Genomic DNA, 24,857 nt, shown 5'->3' on the forward strand with positions numbered 1-24,857 from the left:
ATAGTTGAAGGAGCACTAGTGGGAAGTCACAAGGCATCATGAGTCCTCACCCTGGCCAGGCTGCTGGCTGGCCATGTGACAGGAACAGTCCCTTCCCTTTCCCGGGCACTGGTTTTTGCATGAGCTCATGCCCTCCTAATTCTGCAGTCTGCCAACATGGGATCTCTGTGGAGCCAGGTAGGCAGAGAAATCAATGCCACTGATCTTTCTTATCTTCTCCCAGTGACAAAGAGGAGAAGATAGCACCCCTGCCAGGGCCAAGAAGAATCCTCCGGTCTCAAACTGATGCCCGCCTGCTGAGCTTCAGGCCTGGCCTAAGCCATGAAGTGACTGACATTTCATCCTTTCTTCCTTGACAAAGAAAGAAAAGGGGCTCCATTCACCAGAGCACTGAGGCTCAGAAAAGTCAAGATCTTCACCCAAGGCCAGTCCCACAGGAAATGTTCAAGGACGGATTCAATTTCAAGTCTACCGGTCCTGGCGCAACCATCTCTAAACCCTGTTCACTCTCAACCCTGAAATAAGCCTGCAGTTACGGCCCCACTGCCGGTTCAGGAATGATCCCTCTGTGGAACCCCAGGCTTCCTACCTCCTTTCTTCTCCAAAAGCAGCCTTCAGTCAACACTATCAACCAAAGAAGCCAGAACAGGCTTCTTTTTAATTTCTTGTGAGATCACCATCAATATGAAAATAAAATATGTAAAGCCACCCCAGGAAATATTGCCAGGTGCCCACAAACCTGTCAGAGAAATGCAGTGATCTCCTAGGGCTCTAAGTCAGAAATCACATGTGCGTGTAAAAATCACTCACCTGGTTCAAGTGCATCCCTATTGCTTGAATGTTTAGAATCTTTAGGACTGTACATTAATTTTTACTGTAAAACTCCAAAGATTAAGAATGGGATAGCCCAGGTTCAAATCCTATACCACCAGCTATGTGACCATGGGCCAGTTACTTAAACCCTCTGCACCTCCCAGGTCTGTTAAATGAGTGAATGCTTAGTGTGCACCTACAACAGTACCAAGTATATACCAAGCACTTTACACATGTGCTAGGATTATTATTGTTATAATCAGTGTAAGACTTCTGGCTCTAACAATTATTTTGTTTTTTTAAATATGTTTATTGATTTGAGAGGGAGGGAGAGAGAGAGAAACATTGATTGGTTGCCTACCATATGCACCCCAACTGGGGATTGAATCCGCAACCTAGGTATGGGACCTGGCTGGGAATCAGACCCCCAACATTTTGGTATACAAGATGATGCCCCAACCAACCGAGCCAGCAAGAGTAACAGTTATTCTCAACTGACTACCTTCCCTCCAAAGCATAGGCAAAGCAATTTAATACAGGCATTTATGTCCACTGCCCAGGGGGATAAAAAGGTAAAAAGGGTCCATGGTATCTGGGGAGGGGAGAACAAGTAAGATGCACCAGGCACTCTATCTAAAGCCCTTCTCTAATCCTTGCAACAACCCTGAAGGTCAAGGTGAGCATGGTTCCCACCACAGAGGAGGTAGGTCACTTGATCAAGGCCACACACACACTTCGATAGTGGGATTTCCCTGCCTCCCCGTGGAATGGCAGAGGTAAAGTCAGACCAGGCATTTCTGTAGTCTAAGGCTAATTCTTGCAATGCACTAAGCAGGTATAAGGGAGAAAAGTTAAAGAAGGCAACATTCTTTGGGTGCCCACTGCATGCCAGGAATTCTGCACAAGGTCACACAGCAAAGCATGTGCCACTTCGGAGGCTGAGACAGTCATCTGCCTGACTCTTAGGCCAGTGCTCCTTCCACACACCACACTGCCGTTCTGTTGGGGGGCCAGGGGGAGCTTACTGAAAAGGGGGGAACTTGAGCTGTGGTTTAAAAACTGGCAAGGACCAGAATAAGTACATCCATGCAGAAAGGACACAACTGCTTAATGGGCACAGGGTTTCCTTTTAGGGTGATGCCAGTACTTTGGACTAGATAGAGCTCGTGATTGTATGACGTTGTGAATACCACTGGATTATTCACTTTTAAATGATTAATTATTTTTATAATTGTTAAATTTGCAACAATAATTGTTCATTGTTAATTGTATTAAAACCATAAACGGTTTTATGCTATGTGAATTTCACGTCAACACAAAACGATTTTTATGGGAAGGGCTGCAACAGGCCGGTACTGGCCCAGAGCACCTCCCAAGCCAAAGGGACAGCTACGCTGGGATTCTCCAGAGGGCAGGCGAGGCACGCAGCCCCCACGCTGAACAGCAGAGTAGAAGAGCTCCCCCACACTCACTTCTCCTTCATGTTTCTGACTCCACTGAGGGGACAGTCTGTGTGACACTAGGAGGCCCTTGTCAGGCTCCTAACAGGAAACAACAGGCACACTCAAGTCAGGATGGTCCAAGGAGGTTCACTTACATGGAGCGCTGCTGAAGGATGGGCAAAGATAAGCAATTCTCAATCAGGGTGACTTCGCCCCAGCCCTGAGGGACAGTCGGCAAGATCTGGAGGATGCTGTTGGCATCTGGCGGGTAGAGACCAGGGATGCTGCTAAACATCCTACAACGCACAGGACGGCCTGACAACAGAGAATGATCTAGCCTAAAATGTCAAGAGTGCCACAACTAGGAAACTCTGTTCTAAAGTAGGTTTGATTATCCCATTTCACAGATGATGAGACAGGCTCCAAGAGGCTAAATAATAAACCTCCACTGTGCCCTAACTCCCATCTCCTTGCATCTGCTCAAGGACATGCTGCAGCAACTGTCCCCTTTTCCCACAGTCAACTTCTTTTGCTCATCTACGAAATTCCTACAACATACAAGGATATTGTAATATCTCTCCCAAATTTAATATTAGCCATGCCTCATTCCCACACGTCCTTCCAGCTGCAACCCCGTTTCTCTGCTGCCCCATCCAGCACAGCTCTTCCCTCTGAGAGTCATGCATCCCTGCCACCATTAACGTTCCAAGATCTGGGCCCATGTCCTTGTGCTCCCATCTCCTTTGCCCTGCACTGAAATAACTACACAGTGGCCCTAAGATCTGGAATACTCAGTAGAGACTCACTGATATTACAGAACAAACAGATGGTGCAACTCACTGATACTGTGTGATTTTTCTCAAGGCACCCTGCAAAGTTGCAGTTAACCAGGCATTTCTATCAAGCCCTACATAAGCTTTTGCACCGCCTCTGATGACTGTCTCTGGATTTTTACAGAGTAAATCCGCACCTTTAATGTACTACAGAACAGTGGTCAGCAAACTTCTCCTATAAAGTGCCAGGTAATGAATATTTTTAGGCTTTACAGTTTATACAGTCACTGTCATAACTACTCAGCTCAGCTCTTGTATCTTAAAAGCAGCCACAGACAGTACAGTAATGAGTTAGTATGGCTGTTTACAAAAACAGGCCTTGGTCTGGATTTACCCCACAGGCCAGCTTGCAGACACTGCCCTAGCAGAACTAATGTGTGTGTGTCTTGGGGGGGGGAGTAAAAATTAAAACAATAGTGTTATCTTTCCAGACTTAACAGCCTCCCGGCAGTAAGACAGTTACATATTAAATATCCCCAGCAGGCTGTAGACCAGGCCATATCTTAGTCATATTCCCATCTCCCCTCACCCTATAATGAACGCCCAACATCAGAGCTTTGCAGGGGACAGGTATGTCATCACCTTTTGACACTGGTAGAATTTATACTCAGTCATACGTGCAGCCATCTAGGATGCCTGACACTCTCAACCCAATGGAGAGTTTTGTGCTGCTGTTTTTGTTGTTAATTTCCACTACTCTTTCAAATAAAGAGATAGAAAGAAAGCAGAAGTGAAGAAGGAGGGGAGCAGAAAGGGCTGCGCAATGTAGGCCAAAAGGATGCAAAACCAAGACCAAACCCTCCAATCCTACAGGGTCAAGTGGAGACTTGCACATGAGGGATGTGGCAGGGAAGGCAATGAAGAGGGTGAGGTGGACACTGTGAGGACCAAAACAGATGCCCCTTGAGAGATGGCAGCTGCTACTCAGCTCTAGCTGACAGTACCTCACAGCAACATCAGCACAGCAGTGCTCCATTTCCCATTTCTTTTTAAAAAGCCAGAAACTCAGATTTTCATGTCAATTAGTTGGCACCTAGTTATACTCTTTTTAGAGAATTGTTTCAGTCAACTCTGCACAAGCCAAACACAATAAACCTAGAGGCCAGATCTGCTACCAATTTTCCATTCTGAGATGTACATTAAACCTTTATGTCCACCTATAATCTCGGTGCGGGCAGACCCATCATAACAGATAAAGGAACTGAGTCTGGGAAACATTGATCACTTGCCCAAGGAACCACTCAGAGATCACAAACCCAACACTTACCCCAAAACCCATGCCTTCTGACCTCCACAAGACCAGATAACTTCTTGGGCAGCTCAACTTCAGACAGAAAACAGTCTCCCTCTGCAAAGAGCCACCAAAAAACAAACCAACCTCCCGATGGCTGGCTCAAATGTCACCTCCTCTGAGAAACCTGCATGGGCACAATAAACTGTTCTCTGAACTGTAGTTCCACAGCCCTCCAGCCATATCACACCCCAGGTCTAATCCCTACAGCAGAGAGGATTATGGAGACTGCTAAACCTGCTCCTCGTGCCAGTCCTGGGTGGTGAGTCTTTTCAGGGAACAGAAATAAGCCTTAATGCATCCCTGCTCACAGAAAGAAGTCAACAATTGTTGAATCAAGACCCCAAGTGGAGTTCCATGGTTCCCCAAGTAGCTGCTTTAAATTGAGAGGACCAGAGCGAGCTAGGCCATAGCAGCAGCCTCACAGGTGCGATGCGCAGAGTAAAGCAATAGTTCTGTCTCTTCAAGCACTAGCATGTGAACAGATAAAATGAACAATCATTCATTCCCAAAGTCAGGCTGTGGTTGCCAGAACTGTGGAGTAAAGTGGCACAGCTGGACCAGGGAGTAAGGAAAGACAGTCCGCCATCATACAATGGAAGAAAGGCCCTGCCGAAGACAGATGGGCTCAGACCATCTAAGTGGGCATACGATGTATAAGGCTGAGTCAACAGCAAATTTGTAAGTGGGCAAAGCATTTACTCCAGAGCAGGAATCAACAAACATTTTCTGTAAAGAGTAAACAGTAAACATTTTAGGCTTCCTACACCATAATGGTCGATTCTGCCATCATAGCACGAAAGCAGCCACAGACAATAGCAAATGAATGTGTTTGCTGTGTTTCAACCAAGCTTTACTTACAAAATAGGTGGCCGGCCTAGTTTGACAATCTTTGTTGTACCCTCAATGAAAAAAACAAAACACTAAAATGGCATTGCCCATGGCTGCAGAAATACAAATTCTTACTAAACTAACCACCACATGTTACCATTATATAACTACTAACTTGACCAAGAGAGACTTAAAACACAATTTCCCAATGCTGGTAAAACTATGGGGATAAAGGTACACACCACCAGTAACCATGTACTAGTGCAGTAGATTCTTGAACAACAGTGTGGCCATGCATAACAGAAGCTACAAAAAAACTCTTGATGCACTGGAAACTAAGCTAAGGAGGAGGAATGGGGGAAATGAGAAAAGGAACAAGTAACTTTCACAAGTCCCTCTATCTTCCAGGTACTGAGTAAGGCACTTGGTGTTCATCACTCACTTTCATTTACATTTTCTGACCCGGAAATTAAGGGTCAGAGAAGTCCCCACATTCTACCCTAGGGAGTTAAACCCAGGGTTGCCAGAGTCCAGATAGAATACACCACAACACAACAGCAGTGAAAACACAGCATCCTGGGTGCACAGATTGTTTCCCTGCAGTGTCCTAGAACAGGGGTCAGCAAGCTACAGCCCCCAACCAAATCCAGCTGCTGCCTGTTGTTCTAAATAAAGTTTTATTGGAACAGAGCCATGTCCTTTCATTCACTCACTGCCTCTGCTATTTTACCCTACAACAGGGATGAGCAGAGGGACTCGGACCAGGTGGCCTGCACAGCAGGAAATATTTACTATCTGGCCCTTTGCAGAAAATGCTTGCCGATTCCATCTTAGCATATCATAAATGGAATTTACTTTCTTTTCCTACAATAGGAGAAAGGTTAAATAACTGGAGTACATATTTTATGGAATGTTATGCAGCCATTTCTAATCATTGTGAAGAGAAGGAACATGGATAAATGCTAAAATATGGGAGCTGGCAAAAGTCAGTTCACAATTGTAAGTATGCCAAACACAGAATTTATTCTTGTATTATTATTATTTATTCTTGTATGATATATTTTTCCATATGAACAACTGTAAACTTACTTTGCCCACTCCTATAAAAGTGGAAACACTAATTCAAATGTAGGCTCACTATAATTGTGTAAAATGCATATGCTTTAAACAAAGACAGAAGTGGAATACCTAAAACTCTAAATATTTAATATGCAAGGGAGGTCCACTTATCCATTTATTCTACGTTCCTCAACAGTCTTTAATGTCATTTGGGGATTTTGCTTTTTTTTTTTCTTTTAAGATGGGGGAGGAAAGAACAGAGCCCATAACGCAGATCTGGGCAAGAAAAAAATGAGATTTGAGTGGGCACGGCTCTCTGTAGGGAGCTGAGGAGCACAGGCCCAGCAGGGCGCTGCTGGATGGACGAGGGAGTGCTCTGCCATGCCACCGAGGGCTCCTGGATGGGCAAGCAGAAAGCAAGGCCAGCAAATCGGTCCTCACTCCACCTGGAGCCTTCAAGCTGCCACACCCCACACCCAAACCTGCTCCTCTCACAACCTTTCCTACCTCAGTAAAAAGCAGTCTTTACCCCTTCTAGCTGCTCAGGAGCAAAAAAAAAAAGGAATCACTCTCCCCTCCCTCAGGTCTACTCAGGCATCACCTTCCCTGTAAGGGTGCCTACCCTGATCACCCCATTCAAAACTACAACCCTCCTCCTTCAACTCATCCTCTATCCAAACAAGTAAGTCAGATGCCACCCTTGGGCCCTGGACTGAGCATAAGATTCAGACCTAGCCAACCAGAACCAGTGATAGGTTCCAGGATGACCACATGGGTAGGTAGACTGCTGTGATTCAGCCCCAGGACATTTGCTGGAGCAATTAGGAAAGACGTCCACTCCTTGCTATATTGTAGGATGCGACCCAAGAGCTGCTGGTAGCCATCTTGCCTCCATAGAGAAGAGGCTGCCTGCAGATGAAGCCAATGGAGAAGAAAGTAAAGTCGTGAGCTGGACAGAAAGGTTGTCCTGATGATTCTCTAAGCACCTGGATCCTGCTGAGTCTGAAGCCAGCCCCGTCCCTAGACTTTTCCATTACAAGACACTTTAAATTCCCATTGTGCTGAAATAAGCTTCTGCCACATGCAACTGGAGAATCCTGGCTGACACATCCAAGACTCTGACAAAACATTCTTTGGTAGTTTATTCAATTCACTTCAGACACCAACAGTATAGCCCTTTGCTAAGTGACAGAAGATGCACCGAACTGTCATCTAATAAATGTCTGCTGCGTGTTGAACTCTGGATTTCTGGATTTCTGGCCTGGCTCTGCTGCCACTAGAGCCCTCATTCTTATGGGCAGCACTTTAAACTACTACCACCACCTTGGGAAAAAAAGAGCAATTGAAAATGATCAACACCTCTGTGTCAATGCTGTTTCAGGAACATCATCCCAAAGACAAAATCCAAAGGAGGGAAAACTACCTTAAACAAAAAATGCTCAGCACATTATTATTTATCAAATGGCAAAAGTCAGTTGAACACTTACTTCTAGAAGTAAGTACAGTCAATGTCAAGGAGGTTGAGTCTATTGCCACTTGCTCACATAGGAGAAGATAAAATATTTGCTGACAATAGAACACTTACTTCTTACAAACTGCTGTAATAGATCAACCCAGAGCCTTCATTAGGGACAATGCCAAAAAAGAGGGAGGGGAATTAGCTAGGTTTCCACAAGTACAGTCAATAGTTTAAAAATTATGCAAGACATAAAAATTATCTTACGTGCAGGATGGTGGGTTAATGATGGATTCTGAAGGCATAGAAGTGAGCAATATGAAGACCACATGGCAGTGTGTTGGAGTAGGAACCAGAAATGTTAAGGATAAAAGCAAAATGCAAATGTTTATGATAATGGTAAAATTACTTCAGCATACAGGTATTTTGAAGCCTTTTTTTAATTATTACTTTCCCCCTTAGGATCCTTTTTAGACTTTTTTTTCCTTAATCACCATCTCTGTGAAATTTTAATATCACAGATATATTTTACATCTGTTTATGTGCCACTTGCATATCTGTGACTTATATACAACTGTAAAACTTTCATGCCCGCCCCCAGGGTTGGTATCACCCCAGGGAGAATGTACAGTATCCATGCAGACAAGACGGTACAAGCAGAATGGAAGGTGTTTTTATCTGGAATTATGTTAACATTGCCAGAATCTTTACTTACTTTTTTTTTTAGATTTTATTATTTTCTTATTTACTTTAGAGAAAGGGGGAGAGGAAGAAAGGAAGAGAGACATCAATGTGTGGTTGCCTCTCATGTGCCCCCAACTGGGGACCTGGCCCGCAACCCAGGCATGTGCTGGGAATCAAACCAGCAACCCCTTGGTTTACAGGCTGGCACTCAAATCCACTGAGCCACACCAGCCAGGGCTACTTCCATACTTTAAGAGCTCTAAGCACTTGACTTCCTATGACTTACCCAGGCACAGTCAGGCATCAAGAAGCAATACAGTCAATGTCAAGGGGGTTGAGTCTACTGCCACTTGCTCACATAGGAGAAGATAAAATATTTGCTGACAATGGAACACTTACTTCTTACAAACTACTGTAATAGATCAACCCAGCGCCTTCATTAGGGACAAAAAAGAAAAGGTTGATATCATCACTTTTTCTGCTTTGAAAGAAAACCACAAATATTCCTTTTTCCATTTACTCACTTCAGCTTATTCTTTACTCCTAACACAAGCCACTGCTAGAGATGGCCCTGTCAATGCCAAAGAGAAAATCACGACCTTCAACATTCCAGAAAATAAGAAACTGCCAAAATGTACATAAACATGAAGCAAGATCAGCAGTAAACTACCCACTAAACCCAAACTCTGCTGTATCAGGCTCTAGAGCTTGTCTGTTCCACAAATTATCGGACTTCTGTGGGTCTGGCTTTCCCCACACTTGAAATGGGGGTTTTGGTGTCTTTCTAACACAAGAATTATTTACAGAATAGTTACTGATTGAAATGGCATGAAGGGTTTCACAGATAGTCTTACAAATGACAATGCTTGAGGATCATGACTTTCTGGACCTACAAGTTTTCTGTTCCAATGATGGCAAAAGTATTATCTGAAAATCAGGCTTCCTTAGTTAGTAGAGGCTGATAATCAAGTAGTTTCACCTAATATTCTTTACAGAAAAACAAACAAATAATGACCAGTATCACAATGACAATTTGCTTACTTCTGTGTATACATATGAATCCAAAAACACAGTTCTATGCGCACGTATTAATGTGCACCAAGGTACATATTTTAGGTAGAATTCACAGCCATGTTAGGTATGATAGATAGCAAACCAAGGCAGGGAGGAGGAGGGAGGCATGTCTCACCCACTAACAGCAATCCTGAGCCTGGTCCAGTAACCTTGCCAGGTGTTCCAACAGCACAGGAAACATCACGACAGCAAGAGAGGAGAGCAGTCCTTGAAATTCTATGTATCACCTCCACTATCTGGGAAAGAGACACTGTGCTTTCACCCCAAGGCCTTCAAGGCCAGGCTGGAAAGGGCCCACAGTGCCCAAAGGAAGAAGCCCATTAACACCTTTGAGTGAGTATTCACTCTCTCCTCCCAAACCTGGCACCACCTTTACCTGTCAATCAATATGTAACTTCTTAACTGCCATCCCACCACTACATAAGTCCTCAGAATAAAGAACTGGGCATGCGCTTGCCACCCGGCCTTCGTCCACCCTTACTTTCACCACCTTTACCCTGCTTTGTCCTGAACCTATGACTTTCACCCCCACCTCCACTTTAACTAGGCCCATTCTCTTCCATGAGAATGGAGGATCACCAATGAAGCCTGCTTACCAGCTAACAGACTCACTGATTCTTCACTGCATTTTTTGTCTTTGAGGTGTTCCATCATGTGACCATACCACATATATTTATCCACTCCTCTACCAATGGTCATCTTATTTGTTTCTCACCGCACAATACCATTTATCTTGTGTATGCATTTCTCAGAGCCATTCCACTTTCTGGTTATTTGCACTTAATGTATTTGGCCTTGAACCCAGCTGACCTCTGACTCCACTCAAACATCTACAACTCAAAATACAGCAGATTCTAATTACCAATTCATAGGATATACAAGAGACTGAGAAACATCGAACCAGACCAAAAGGATGCAATCAGCAAAATCCTGCAAAGAAGCCTTACAGGATAAAATGATTCCTTCAACAAAAATTGCAAGGGGAAATAAAATGGAGAGATGAAAGGGGAACCAATTATTAAAAAAAAAAAAAAGACATTGTGCTTCAAAGGATACTGCCAGGTAAGGGAAAAACAATCCACGAAAGGAGAGAAAGTGTTTATAAACAACATATCTGATAAGGGACTTACATCCAGGTTATATAGAATTCTTATAGCTCAACAGAAAGAAAAACAACCTATTGAAAAGTGAACAGAAAATCTGAACAGACATTTCTCCAAAGAAGATATACAAGTGGTGAATAAACACATGAAAAGATGCTCGATATCATTAGTCATTAGGGAAATGCAAATCAAAACCACAAAGAGACAGCACTTCAGTCACTAGAATGACTATTATCAAAAAGACTGCAGAAACCAGAACCTTCATACAGTGTTGGTGGGGAAGGAAAATGGTCCAGCCACATTAGAAAACAGTCTGACAGTTCCTCAAATGGACCTAGTAGTGCTACTCTTAAATGTATACCCAAGAGAAATGAAAACACGTGCCCACACAAAAACTTGTATGTGAACGCAGCATTATTCACAATAGCCAAAAAGTGGAAACAAGGCAAATGTCCATCAGCTGAGGAGAGATAAACAAAATGAGGCAAAGCCAAAGCCTGGGTGTGGGAGCAGCACCTGCAGAGCGGGGAGGAGGCAGCAATTTCACTGGAGTATCTGGACAGAGAGCTCAATGAACCACAAGAAGGGATGGAAGCCTGCAGACACAGACAAGTCCCCTCTAAAGAGACAGTGGGTCCAGGGCAGCAGACATCACTGAGCCTTCGGGCCCAGCCTGAGGGGTCCCAGCTCACATGGGACCTTGCTCAGGAGTCCCACCCTGCTAGAGAGACAGAATGACCACGACAGCAGGCGGAGAGTTGCTGTGAAGGAAAAACTGTCCTGACAGTGGAGCCATGTGGCAGATTATTTAATGGAGAGACTTGGGAGGTGTCACACAAAGATCCCCGACTTCGAAAAGCTAGTGAACGTAAGGGTCAGAGAGAAGGGCATTGGGGAAACCACTTAAAAGGATAACACAAATGTGATGAATGTGGGAAGAGCTTTGTTGAGAGCTCAGGTCTCATTCAATGTCAAAGAATTCACACTGGAGAAAGACCCTGTGAATGTAATGAGTGTGGGGGAACCTTCAGTCGGCATTCTGGTCCTTTTAATCACTGAGGAGTCCACAACATACGGAGGCAGTAGCACTGTGAGAGTGTGGGAAGGTCTTCGGTCAGAGTGCAGATCTCATCCAGCACCAGAGAATCCACAGAGGAGAGAAGCCCTGTAAGCCCAGCCAGTGCTGGAAGAGCTACAGTCAGCACTCGTTTCACACAGAGCACCCGAGAAGCCCCACCGGAGCTGCCTCACCCGTGCAGTGAAAGAGGGGCAGGGGAGCTTTCAAGACTGTAAACTCATCCTCCATCAGAAGAATCACAGCATCTTTGAGTCGGTCTAATCCTTGCTATGTGCAAGTTTTCTGGATCACTGGCCAACTACTGTGAAGCAGGTGAAGACCAGGAAACATTTTTCCTTCCACTAAATGTGTTTTGGAACAAAGACTGACCTGTGGTGTAGGCACATCCTAAGAGGTTTTTGATGCTGCTGCTTTCCCTTTGGTTTCTTTACCCCTTCGTGATTACTAGTCCATCCCTCTTATTCCCTCTCTCAGAGATGGCTCTAGACCTTTACAACAATGTAATCAATCATACCTCTACAGCCAACAAGACTGACACTCTGTATCTGTGTTTAATTCCTAAAGATTCTAAAGAGCTCTGCAGATGTTTTACAATCAGTGGGTCTTTGGTGTTCCCCATGACCCACCCTTGCATACCTTTCCCACTTTACTGCTTCTCTGACACCTACATGACACTCCTTTGGGATGCTGGGTTTGAATGCTAGATTTGTAAATTTTGCCAAGTTGTTCACCTTTGTATGCTCCAGTTTATAGAATTTTAAAAGATGGATTATAATATAACTACCTCATAAGGTTTTTGAGAGGATTTAAAACTTCAATCCAGCCCTGGATGGTGTGGCTCAGTGGACTGAGTGCCAGCCTGCGAACCTGTTCAATTCCCAGTCAGGGCACATGTCTGGGTTGCAGGCCAGGTCCTCGGTGTGTGGGCATGTGAGAGATAACCGCATACTAATGTTTCTCTCCCTCTCTTTCTCCCTCCCTTCCCCTCTCTCTAAAAATAAATAAAATCTTTTTTAAAATGTAATCCAGATAAAGCTTGGTGCCTGACAAACTAAGCACTCAGTAAATATTCACTATTTGTATTAAAACTGATGACCTTGAGAAGGAATACACCTGCCAAGAAGGACTCCTAGAAGTTAACTGAGCCCAAATTCATAATCAGAGTCTACCAGTCATTGCTGACAGAGGCCTCATGTGTACACTACTACATTTCAGGGAAAAGCCACAGACTGAGCTGCCAGCCTCCTGGTCTGGGTTCCTACCAACTGAGCTGAACCTTTTAAAAGAATTCCTGGAAGAGTACTTGGATCAATGGGCTGAGACCTGCCCCATCTAATCAGAGCTGCACAGCTATAGCCCCTATTTGCATCTTATTGACCAATCAATCAGTGGCTCCATAACAACCAATCTATCGGGTCAATGCTATTTGAACCAATTAAACTGCAAATTTGGGTTCCTCACCTGCATAAAAATGGACCAATCAGTGACCAGCATGGGCACTTTACATAAGTAGGCCTCCCTGCCCTGACCAGTGTGACTTTGTTGGTTGGATAGACAGGGCATGTACAAAGAGGCAACCAATTGTTTCTCTCTCACACATTGATGTTTCTCTCCCTTCCCTTCTCTCTAAAAGTAAATAAACAAAATCTTTAAAAAATAAAAAATAAAAATAAATAAGCAGGCCTCCCCTTTGTCTCAGTGGAATGCACTTTCAGTTTCTCTGGTTTACAAACTGTTCACCTGAATAAAGTTTCTCCTTTTTCTGAATAACAACCAAAAAAATGCGACATATCCATAAAATGGAATATTATTCAGCCACAAAAAGAAATGAAGTACAGATATATGCTATAACATGAACCTTGGAAACATTCTTAGTGAAAATAGCTAGACACAAAAGGCCACATGTTGTATGATTAATTTATATGAAATATTCAGAATAGGAAATCCAGAGAGAAAACCAGGTTAGTGATTGCCTGTGGCTGAAGGAAGGGAGAATGAGGAATGGCTACTGGTGGGTATAGGGCATCTTTTGGGGTAATGAAAATGTTCTAAAATTCATTATGGTGATGTTCACAGAACTCTGTGAATATACTAAACAATAAATAATTACAATTAAACTTAAAAATTAGAGAGACTTAAAAGAAACCAATTTACATTGTTTAAACCTTATTTAGATCCTGAGTTTTTAAAAAATTATATAATAAAATTATAAAGCAATAATGGATACTTTAATATTGATTAATATCTGATGGCGTTGATGCATTATTGCTAATTTTTTTGATATAGAAATGGAATTATGTTTTTAAAAAGGAGTACCTGTATTTTAGAGATACATATGAAAATATTTACTGATGAAATGATACAATGTCTCAGATTTCCTTCAAAATAAACTGGTGTGGGAGAGAGAAAGTAAACAGGTTTACAGGTGACATGCTCATAAGTTGACAACTGTTCATTAGACTATTCCTTTCACTTCCCTGATATGTGAAAATTTCTATTAATAAAAAGGACAGAAAGAAAATATTTCCACACCATATTATTTTATTGTGTGTCAATTATCAATCCCACAGGTGAAAAACCCCCATTTCAATTGTATTCTCAAGAAATGACTGATGGACACCTATATGCGTACTGTTTAAATTTGAAGAAATAAAGACTTTTACTTTAAAAAAAAAGAAATGACTGAAAATACTTTGGACTTCCCCTTCCATCCTCAGCAAACACGTTTTCTGTCTCAATTACAATCTTTCCAAAAGGAGGCTTTTATTCTTAATGCTTTTTCCCTTTACAAAAACCATTTGTTGGTTTCCTTTTGTAATTTGTTTGGCTTTAGATCAAATTATTTTTAAGTACATTTTTAAAATCTTATCTTTGATATTAACTTGCTCCTTGAAAGATACATTGATGATTTCCCCCAGCTTGTCAAGTTCACTCATTTCTATGATGAAGGCAGAACTGTAAGCCCGAGGCAGAGACTTCTTGGTCATATTACAAGAAAGAGATTTTCAGGAAGTCCTTAGCCCCTTATCCCGGAGCCGGGCCACAAAACAACCCCACCTGAACCTCATATCTTTGTGAAAGCAACAATAACAGCTCTAAATTCCTGACTACACACCATGTGAGAGACACAACACCAATCACTTCACCTAAGAAATGTTATTTGGTCATTGCAACAAGACTAGGAGACAGGTACTATTATTTATTCCCATTCTGCTAGGACTTCCAGAATGACACAGTAAATTAGTCTTAATCACACAGCTTTATGCAACAGGATCAGGATTTGAGCCCAGGCTGTCTAACTCCAAGACCTGCTCTTATACCTTATATTACTATATTACCTCCTGGGTGGAAACCAGCTCATTACATCTCTGTTGTGGTATCACTAATGTTCAAGGACCAGAAACTTTAATTGGTCCAAAAATCATTTGCTCTGGACACAGAAGATGGACTATCTCCCACGAAATCTGCCCCTCCACCCTCAGCTCCCTGATTAGAACCATCGATTTCACAAATCTTGCTCTTGAAGAGCAAAAACAATAGCACAGACTTTGAAAAAATCCACACAGATCATTTAAAAGTTAAAAAATGAAGAGATGCATTGCCTTTGTCTTGCCCCCTCTCAACCTCCAGAGATCCCTGGGTGAAAGGGATTGGCGTTCTCAGTGAAGAGAAAACACTGCAGGTGACCAGTATGAGGGTAAGCAGCTCCTCCTAAGTCAATCCAGATCCCAGTCAGGGTGACCGGAGAGACTTCCCTGAGTCACTCCCATCTCCACATGCAACACCCAGGAATGACTTAGCACCAGAACAACAGAGGAAAAGACTGAGAATTCCCATCCAAGTCTAGGAGCTAAACTGCAGAAACACTGAGGACGGCTGTCCACACCTACCTCCCTCCGGCTTAGAGCCTCCCCACCAAAACCAGTCCCCTCCCTTTGTGGGAGGGATTGGGGTGAACTGGGCAGGGCAAGTGACGGTCCCCAGATGGGCTCAACATTGCACAAGGGAAGCCTGGCAGGACCCTACAAGGGAGGTCTCAAATGATCAAAGAAAAGAAAATGAAGGGGCTGGAGTATGAGGAAACACCAAAATGTAAGAACTAAGGAACAAAGTGAGGAACAAAGTAACTGGAAACGACTGGTGACTGGAACAGCAAAGCACTGGGGACAGGAGACTAGAGGGACAGGAAAAACAAAGAGGTTGAAGAATTCATAGTCCTCTGGGGACCATGAGCTGAGGGGACACAGGGTTCAGGGGTCAGCAAATTAGGCGTGTCCAGAGAAGACACTGTGTGGATACTGAAGTGACTGGAGACAAGGGGCCTGGGTGGTGGGGATGACTGGGGAGCAGGGGAACTCTTAATTGGAAGTGGGACTCAGAGAGTCTAAGAGTTCGCTGGAACTGAGACCTGGGAGGTCTGAGCACGGGGGTCTGGTAACTGGCCAAGGGGGGTCGGAGGACTGGGAGGGACTGGAGGACTGGGGTACAGATGTCGAAGAGCTGGTTTTAAGTGATGGACAGGAGTGAGCGGACTAGGAGGGACTTGGGACGCCAGGGAACTGCAGGTGACCAGGAGCCAGGAACTGGGGTCAGGAAACTGGGAGCAATGGGATGGTGGTCTGGGCACGGGACGCGGGGACTCGGGCCGGAATGTGCAGATGAAGCGGCGGGAGCCGGGGCGGCCAGGACGGGTGACAGCGGCGAGGCCGCCACTCACCGCTCATGGTGCCGGTCCCCGGGCAGGTCCCTGCGCCGTCCCGCCGCCACTGCCTCCACTGCCGCCACAGACGCCGCCGGGCTCTAGACAGGCCGGGCGACAGCGCGCCCCGCCCCGCCTGCCCGTCCGCCCCGCCCCGGAAGTGGAGCGGCACCGCCGTGGCACCGCCTTCCGACCCGGAACGTAAACTCGGGGGCGGCCCAGGGCGCGGGAGGCTGCGTTCAGTCGTGGGCATTGGCGGCTGGGGACTCGGGCTAATTAGACTGCGTCCCCATGGGGACTCGAGGTGGTCAGCGAGTCCTGGGGTTTGCGGTGGGGACGCTTCGTCGTCCTCCTGGGCTTACACCTCTGCTTGAAAGCCAGATAGTGAACAAGGAAGGCCCCTAGAAAGGAAATTTTAAGAATAACGGAGACAGGGGAGATGGACAGTACTAAAGGGCCTCTCTAAGGAGACGATTTTAGAGCTGAGACCTGGATGATAAGGAGACAGCCCGGGAAGATCCTCAGAAAAGGTGTTACGTAATCAGCAAGTGTAAAGGCCCTCCCTGCCTGGAGAGGTTGACTGGAGCAAGACGGTGAGAAAAGGATAGTAGTAGAGAGAGGAGACTGAAGAGGTAGGTGGAAGGCCTAAGCTGTGATAAGGGGTGTGTACTTCTCCACCTAACTCTTAAGTAGGTAAGGGAATGGGGAGCCAGTGCAAGAATTTAAGCAGAGCGTCTGAATTAGGTTTTATTAGACGATGACTCTTAGGAGTTGGTTGAGAGCGAATTGTATCAGGAAGAGGTGGAGAAGGGGCAGCTGGTCAGGGGCCATTGCTATTGTCTAGCAAGAGATAGTGCCTGGGGCTAGGGTGGTGGCAGTGCAGGAGGTGAGTGGATCCAGTGTGAACTGGTATTGACAACAATCTTATCAATCCAGTTTCCTTCCTCATTTTAGAGATGGGGGGTTAGAGGACCCAGAAGAATTAAAGGAGCATTTGCTCAGAGTGTTTGCCTGCAACGCAGTAGAAAAGTACACTTTTATCGTCACAACCCATGTTTATATTTAAGTAGTAATAGTTGTTTAACACAACAGCTCTGTAAGTAATGCATTCTCTTGCACTTTACTTTTTTTAAAACTGCTGACTGAGATGATTGATCCACCAATGTGCCTTGATACGCAGTTGAAAATACTGAACTCTGGACCAAGCCTCACTAAGGAGAGAGCCAGAATTCCAGCCCAGTTCAGTTGTGACCCACAGTCCCATGGTCTTTCTATTACATTGCATCTCAACAGGTAATCTCTGGCTCCTGGGAATTTATCTTTTGGACTCAGCAGAAGTCAAGAGCTCTTGAGAGAACATGCTCTGCAGCATTGCTTATAATAGGGAAAAATTGGAAAGCACCGAAGCCCAACTACAGCAAAATAGCTAAACAAGTGGTGGCCCTCCTCACAAGGAATGTCTGCAGTAGCTGAGAATGCTAATTATAAAGATTGTGGGCCCTGGCTGGTGTAGTTCAGTGGATTGAGCGTGGGCCTGCGAACTGAGGGATCACAGTTCGATTCCCAGTCAGGGCACATGCCTGGGTTGCAGGCCAGTTCCAGTTCCCAGCAGGGGACACACGAGAGGCAACCATACATTGATATTTCTCTCCCTCTCTCCTTTCCTTCCCCTCTAAAGATAAGTATTTTTAAAAAAGATTATGGGAGAGTGGAAAAGGCTACTTATAAAACACTAAGTTAAAAAAGCCCCATGCAGCCCCAGCCAGCATGGCTCACTTAGTTGGGCATTGTCTGCAAAGTGAAACATCACTGGTTTGATTGCCAGTCAAGGCACATGCCTAGGTTGCAGGTATCAGGCTACATACGACAAGCAACCTGTTGATATTTCCCTGTCTTCCTCCCTCCCCATCTCTCTAAAAAATAAATAAATAAATATCCCCCCCCCAAAAAAAGCCGCATGCAAAAAGGTCTGTAAACCATGAGTACAATTGTGTGAAAATACAGCTATGTGTAGGGGAATGTAAAAATAAAAATATTTCTCAGATGGGTACTAGATTTATCTGGGTAATCACTTTGTCGGTTTTCTGAATGTCTAATCACATTGTATACCTGCAACTATGATGTGTCGACTGTAGACATTTTTGACTTTTTCATTTTTAATGAAAACACTTGTGTGTTTGTGTAATAGGGTTGTTTTTCCCATTTTCAAAATTATACTTGACAATTGTTACTTTGTTATTCTAGTTAAAGAGCGGGTATGCCTGACTCCTCCTCTGGAAAGCCCAGTGTAACTCAGCCTGCCTCTGTAAGCTTTGGTAAGATATCACGGAGGGTTTCCTGGAGCTGTCAGGAGGATGATCATGTTATACTTTCTCATAGCACCCTGTACCTTTTTTTCATTTCACTTGACTCAGGATAAATTATTGAAATTGTAGTTGGTGCTTTTTGTTTTCTACCACCAACCATCCCCTTCAAGTGTTGTAATTCCTTCTCTCCAAGATGTTAGCCTGGTCATGGAAGTCAAGAATAAAAAGCCTAGCCCTGGCTGGTATAGCTCAGTGGATTGAGCGCGGGCCTGCGAACCAGACAATTGCAGTTCGATTCCCAGCCAGGGCACATACCGGGGTTGCAGGCCAGTTCCCTGCAGGCCAGTTCCCAGCAGGGGGCGCATGAAAGGCAACCATACATTGATGTTTCTCTCCCTCTCTCCTTCCTTTCCCCTCTAAAGATAAATAAATAAAATCTTTAAAAAAAAAAAGAATAAAAAGCCTAACGTCAACTTTCAAAACATCCAAATTTATGGAGGAGGTTGTACTGGACGTGTGGGGACAAGGAGCAGCTAGAAACAGTATAACAGAAAAGAAATGCATGTGCCTGCCCTCAGAGAGACCTGACCTCAAAGGGACTAATAAAAACCATCATAGCAAAGTAACTAACCAAATTACTTATTATGAACCAGACACTTTTATGGAAAAAAATATATATGCGCAAAAGTAACATAAAATGGTTAAGTACCTTTCTTATAGTCACCAAAATTCTATAACTTGCTAGTAACAGCCAGGACTGAACCCCAGGCAGTCTGGCTCCAGAGCCAGTGCTTTAACCACTGTACTGTTTGTTCTCCTCAAGGGCCTGAAATGGAACCATGACGGGCCTCAAGTGGTTGAAAAGATCCCACCATGTTTCCCCATATTCCAAACCTGACACAAAAGCCACAAAGCCCCCCAGACCTTGAGGATTTATGCTCAGTGGCAGTGGGCCTCTTAGGGATGATCAAAGTCAACTGGTGACCACAGGGCATCGCCTGTTGCACAGCCTTTCATCAGGAGCGTTGTCCAACCCCAGGAAAGGAGCCCTCCCCCTACAGTGACTAAGATAGTAGCCCAAAGAGATGGAGACCTCAGGAATGGAACTAAGTTGACATGAAGAGAAAAGTGAAATAGATCAAAATGTCTGGTTTAAATCATGGCTTTGCCATTCACTGGCTGTGTTACCTTGCTCTGACTTAGTTTCTGTCATAATCTATAAAATGGAGATGGTAATGGTCCACCTACCTTGTAATTTGTTTCGTGCATTAAATGAGTTAGTATAGGTAAAGCACTTAGAGCAATCGCTGCACATTAGTAATTATGTAAGTGATAACCATCATGATCACCTATATTTGGGCCTGAAAATGATACCAAGTAACCTTTTATCACAGTTTTTAATTCTACATATATTTATATAATTACAGTAATGCTGAGGCCTCCATTAAGCTGGAAACTCACAAGGTCAGGAACTACCCATGCGTAGCACACGGAATTAGCAAGGCTGACTCTAGGGTTCTCCTATCTACAGAAGTGCATAGAATAATCTTGCTTGCCTTTAACAATAAAGAGAAAAGTTCAGTTTGTTCTGAAGTGCATATGTGCATGTATAGGAGGGAAGAGGTCCAGCCATAGAAGTGTGTGACTCTGGGACCTACCCATTGCAGTACTTTTCTTCAGTGAGTCAAGAATTGAATCATTGAAACCAATGAAGTGTCTACAGTTAAGCTCCCAACAATAAGATAGAGAAATATATCTAACAAAAAGATTTTCTAGGATTAGAGGGCAAAAACCTTTATCAGCAACTGATAACAAGCATCCTAAGGTGATGTTGTACATCATCCTTTCCTTCTGACAAAAGATTTTGAGAGTAGCTCTGCACTACTCAGGATGGTTAATTATCTAGTAGAAATCTATTTCTCCATCCTTGTGATACACCCAGCAGCTGGCAGGCCATTGTAATAGTCATTTGTTTTTGTGGTGACGAGGATGGTTGCGCCTTCCTCCATAGCTGGGAGTGGAAAGAAGTGGTCAGAATCGATGTTCAGTTGGCTCTTGGCACAGTCTTCACAGGTACATTCTTCTACTGTGTACTCCAGGCTTCTGGGAAGAATTTCCTCACCAGTCCTGCTATCTTTTCTACCATCCATGCCAGCATTAGCCTCCTTCTGCAGAGCAGATCCTAATTATGCAGAAACAGAAAAGTTACCCTAAACTTCCCGGGGGGTACGGTGATGACTCTCAGCAGTACACCTCAGGCTCAAAGCAATATGAGACAGATCTTTTCCTACAAAACAAATGCATGTAGTTCTGCACTAGAAGTCATGAACAACCCACAGGACACAGTAGGCTCAAAGACATACCTTAGGGCATAGAGTGTTTTTAGTGTTTACTTATTCTGGCCCACATTTTAAAATCGAGTGATTTTACATAGCAATCTAGACAACTGGCCTCGGCCTTATTTTACAGGATGACACATTACCACTATACTGTTACAGCACACCAAGATCAGCCTGTGGGTGACACTTCAGAATTGAAAGTAAAGAGGCTTCTCTTTTCCCATTGCATGTCAGATTAAAATTTCTGTTATGAATCCCTGTGGTCACATAACGAAGGAGTCTCCGTTATGCCCTGTGAAGACAAGTCTTACTACTTCTCCAGCCTTCCACAGCACAACTGCATCTTCCCATGTACCACACTCAAAGTCATTCCCCACCTGTTTCTCAGAGCCCAGGCAAAAAAAAAAAAAAAGGAAGGAATTATGAAGAACCACCATTTACCTTTCCTTACTGTACAAGGAAGCAAATAAGGTGGATTCTTTACAGATTTTGCACAAAAAAAAGTGCATAAAGAAATAGGGCAGTGGCTGCAGAGATTTGGGGATCAGATCATGGGCAAAGGTGCTGCCAAAATAGTTTTATCTTAAGAAGCCCTTAAGACCTTGAGGGCTTTAAGGAACAGTCACTTCTCTAGGAAAATTCAGTCCTCTGGGATTCATTCTCTACTCCTTATAGAGATAATAATCTTTGAGATGATTGCTCCAATAATCCAGGAACCACTGATTATTCATTTCTAACATTTTCTGGCAGTAAAATGTTCACCCAAGCAAATAACACATATTTGTATTAAAACTGTGGCCATGGATCTTGTCAAATATACTTTTCCTGATAGTAGCGGTTTCTGATAGCATGACATTTAATTAATGCGCAAACCTTTGTCAGAGAGATGGCTGTTTTGCCCTGGCCAGGTAGCTCAGTTGTTAGAGTGTCATCCTGTTATGCCGAGGTTGCTTGTTCAACCCCCGGTCAGGGCACACACAAGAGTCAACCGATGAATAGTTTGGTGAGTGGAACAACAAATCAATGTGCTTACTCTCCCTCTCCCCTTCCCACTCTCCCCCTCCCCTCTCCCCTATTCTCTAAAAAAAAGAAAGAGGGAGAGAGACAGATGCTTCCCAAGGAAGCCTCAGTAATTCAAAAGAGTTATTATCAAGGGAAGAATGTGGGAGAAGGCTGACATCAAAGACTGACCATCAAACCAACCTGTGCTTTTAAATTCATCCTTTAATGGTGGAGAGCGCATCTTCCTTACCAAGAACATCAGCACAAAAACTGTCAAAGACACTAGCAAGCTCAGGCCCAAACAGGTCCAAAGAATGGCATTTGTTCCTTTCACTGAATTAAAAGAAATGTCAGAGAGATAATGAACTGATAACATCTACATCGTGTAAAGATTATTTGCTATCCAATTCCCCTAATTCATCATCATTGACTTTCAAATTCTAAATAACACTTAATTAGAGGAGTTGATAAAACACTGGGTTGCTGACAGTGCTGAATAAAATTGAGTTCAGCTCTGAATAATTACCTCATTCCTGTTGGCATTTAAATAGTTCCTTTGTTCTCTTTCTCTTTTTTGATTCGGAAAAGCTCACCATCTTCCCTGTAATGTTTGTTCTTTGAATAGTCAGTATGGAGAAAATACTTCGCATTAAGGAATAATTGCTCAAGCAGTGGTACTTACCTTCATTACAGTAATGCTGACATGTTGGAGGAGGGGTATTAGAACATCGGAGGTGACACGGTACGCAAGCATTCAGCAATCTGTCAAAATATTCATATTGGAGGCACTGCTGAGCCATCTGGAACTCGATCACAAAAAGAAATGAGGAAAACCACAAAAAGAACAGCATGGAAGACAAGCAAAATCTCGTCAAGAACTCCCCAGCAGGTGGAGTGACAAGCGGCAACAATGCCAAGGGAAAAAAAGAAGCTCACTTGGATGACTTGGTTCTTATGGGGCTGCTTCCTTGAACTGTGGCTAAGGATTTGAATACCAACTCTAACTACCGGTTCGTAGTTTGAGGCCTGGGTTGGGTAAGGACCGGAGTGTGGAGAGCAGGGGCAAACCATACCTGAAACAGAAACTGCTTATTTATAGTGGCAATTTCTTAGCCAGGTGACAGTTACAAGGTGTAGACAAGCCTGAGGCACCAAGAAGAATGTTCAATAACCATATTTGGAGCATCTGTTTGTGAGCTGTGCTGTGAGATTGGCCCCAGGGAGCTAGACAAGACAGGGTCTGAACCCCTTGAAAACTTACAATCTAACAGAAGAGAGAGAAATTCACTCAAGTAACCCCAAACTATAGTTGAAACTGATGGAATGCGAAAGAGGAAACAGATATCAAACACACCTGCCAGGTTTTGAACGTAGGAAGAATTCTAGAATTCTGACAGAAATAGGGAAGTCTGGGGTCAAAGCTAAATTGGCATGAGGGATGAAGGGAAAGATTAATTTGGGGTACTATTAAATTATTATTATTAAAGTCATCCATGTCTCATTGTTAAAAGTTTAGAAAATACAAACTATCCACAGTCCTAGCATTCAGAAATAACCACTGGTCATTTTGGTACATCTCAGAAATGACAAAGAGGCCTCCTGATGTGTTCTGTTTGGCCCACCCCTGAAACAGATCTTTTTGGAAGGATTTCTGTGGATTGAGAGATTTACCTAATGTATTCTCACATAAATGGAATCACTTGTGTTTGCTTTTAACCATACTAAGATACCCATATAGAGATAACCAGAGAGGTCAGTCAGAAATGCAGGATTCAGTTAAAAAGCAAGGAAATGACAGACTCCAAATTCAGCAGAGTGATTATCGTGGCAGGCAGGGTACTAAAGAGGCTGCACCCGTATCGGTCACATTTTACTAGGCCGAATGGTAGTTACACTGGTATTTACTGTGTCATTTGTTGTATTTTTTGGTTATTCTTTGCAACTTTTCATATGTTTTAAATAGTACATAATAACTATAAACATAGTGATAATAAAATAAAATGCAAGAATTAAAAACACAATTTTTTAAATGAAGAACTTGAGCTTAGGAAACAGTTCGGGCTTGGATACCGGTCACCTAGCACCCCTCTGGGGCCCAGGCAGGGAGCAGCTGGTGTGACCGCTGGTGTGTGACAGCCAGGAGCCCCAGGGGCTGGCCCAGCGGGTTCCACTCCCTCCAGCTCCTGCCAAATGGTGACTTTCGGAAGACAGGCAAAGGACACAGGAAAAACATGATTAGAAAAAGAGGAAGACAAAGATTATCTCTCCGTGACAGCCACACAAAGAGAGTTTCAGGACGAGATGAGCAGTGACATCATCAAATTCTAAAGAAAAGTCAAAGGTGATACATTAAGGTCCCCGGTAGTCTTCGACTGTGTCTGTGGGTAAAAGCCATACTAATGGTGTTTAAGGAGTGGGGAGAAGGAGGAGGCAGCCAAAGCAGCCCATGCCTGGGAAGTCTGGTGGCAACTGGAAGAATGAAGCTTTAATAACTTTTTCTATTAAAGAGCTATTTAATAACTCTTGGGAAGCTTTAATAACTCTTGGGAAAGCACTGTTGTTTCTGACAGGTGTGCTTCCTTAGGTGCCTGACGTCTGTCCCATGTACAAGGAGCACCACCATTTGTATTTGCAAAAGGCTGTCCATCAGTGGAGTGGTGGGGGGAGCTCAGAGTCAAATATTATACAGCCATCAAAAAGAATGAGACAGATGTGTTTTGATATGAGTGAGACATTACTGAGCAGAAAATAAAAAGTATGAAACAGTGTATATAACCTGCTCTGCTGTGTTTACAGATAAAATAGCCAGGGTTTGTATATAGAGATATAAACAGGCTGTATCTGGAA

General features: G+C 43.7%; 2 protein-coding genes across 3 annotated transcripts in view; both read right to left on the minus strand.

The window, feature by feature from the left end:
• Positions 1-16,493, minus strand: part of SNX29 (sorting nexin 29) — a 569,005-nt gene extending 552,512 nt beyond the window's left edge. The window contains exon 1 of one of the 2 annotated variants that reach the window (XM_037151196.2): positions 16,382-16,490. In XM_037151196.2, the coding sequence (XP_037007091.2) occupies positions 16,382-16,388 (7 nt within the window). In that variant the 5' untranslated portion in view covers positions 16,389-16,490. Of the gene's footprint in view, positions 1-16,381 lie in introns of both variants that reach the window. The other variant, XM_053672144.1, reaches the window with a different exon arrangement.
• Positions 16,494-19,146: 2,653 nt separating this feature from the next.
• TNFRSF17 (TNF receptor superfamily member 17) lies at positions 19,147-22,956 on the minus strand. The gene is made up of 3 exons (XM_037151206.2): positions 22,693-22,956; positions 22,212-22,343; positions 19,147-20,851 (listed from the first exon to the last, which is right to left on the minus strand). Exons 1-3 carry the CDS (start codon positions 22,859-22,861, stop codon positions 20,583-20,585), a joined length of 570 nt encoding a protein of 189 aa, XP_037007101.1. The 5' UTR covers positions 22,862-22,956; the 3' UTR covers positions 19,147-20,582.
• Between the last annotated feature and the right edge of the window lie 1,901 nt (positions 22,957-24,857).

The sequence above is a fragment of the Artibeus jamaicensis genome, unplaced genomic scaffold (assembly GCF_021234435.1).
Source record: "Artibeus jamaicensis isolate MK-2021 breed Jamaican fruit bat unplaced genomic scaffold, CSHL_Jam_final contig_729, whole genome shotgun sequence".
Lineage (NCBI taxonomy): Eukaryota > Metazoa > Chordata > Mammalia > Chiroptera > Phyllostomidae > Artibeus > Artibeus jamaicensis.

Bases quoted from the DNA above. Each gene is read 5' to 3' on its own strand.
- TNFRSF17 (XM_037151206.2), bottom strand. From the start codon at position 22,861: ATGCTGTTCTTTTTGTGGTTTTCCTCATTTCTTTTTGTGATCGAGTTC. The intron at 22,344-22,692 runs GTAAGTACCACT...CTTTTAATTCAG, and splicing joins TCAGCATTACTGTAATGAAG to TGAAAGGAACAAATGCCATT. The intron at 20,852-22,211 runs GTTGGTTTGATG...CTGCATAATTAG, and splicing joins GGATGAATTTAAAAGCACAG to GATCTGCTCTGCAGAAGGAG.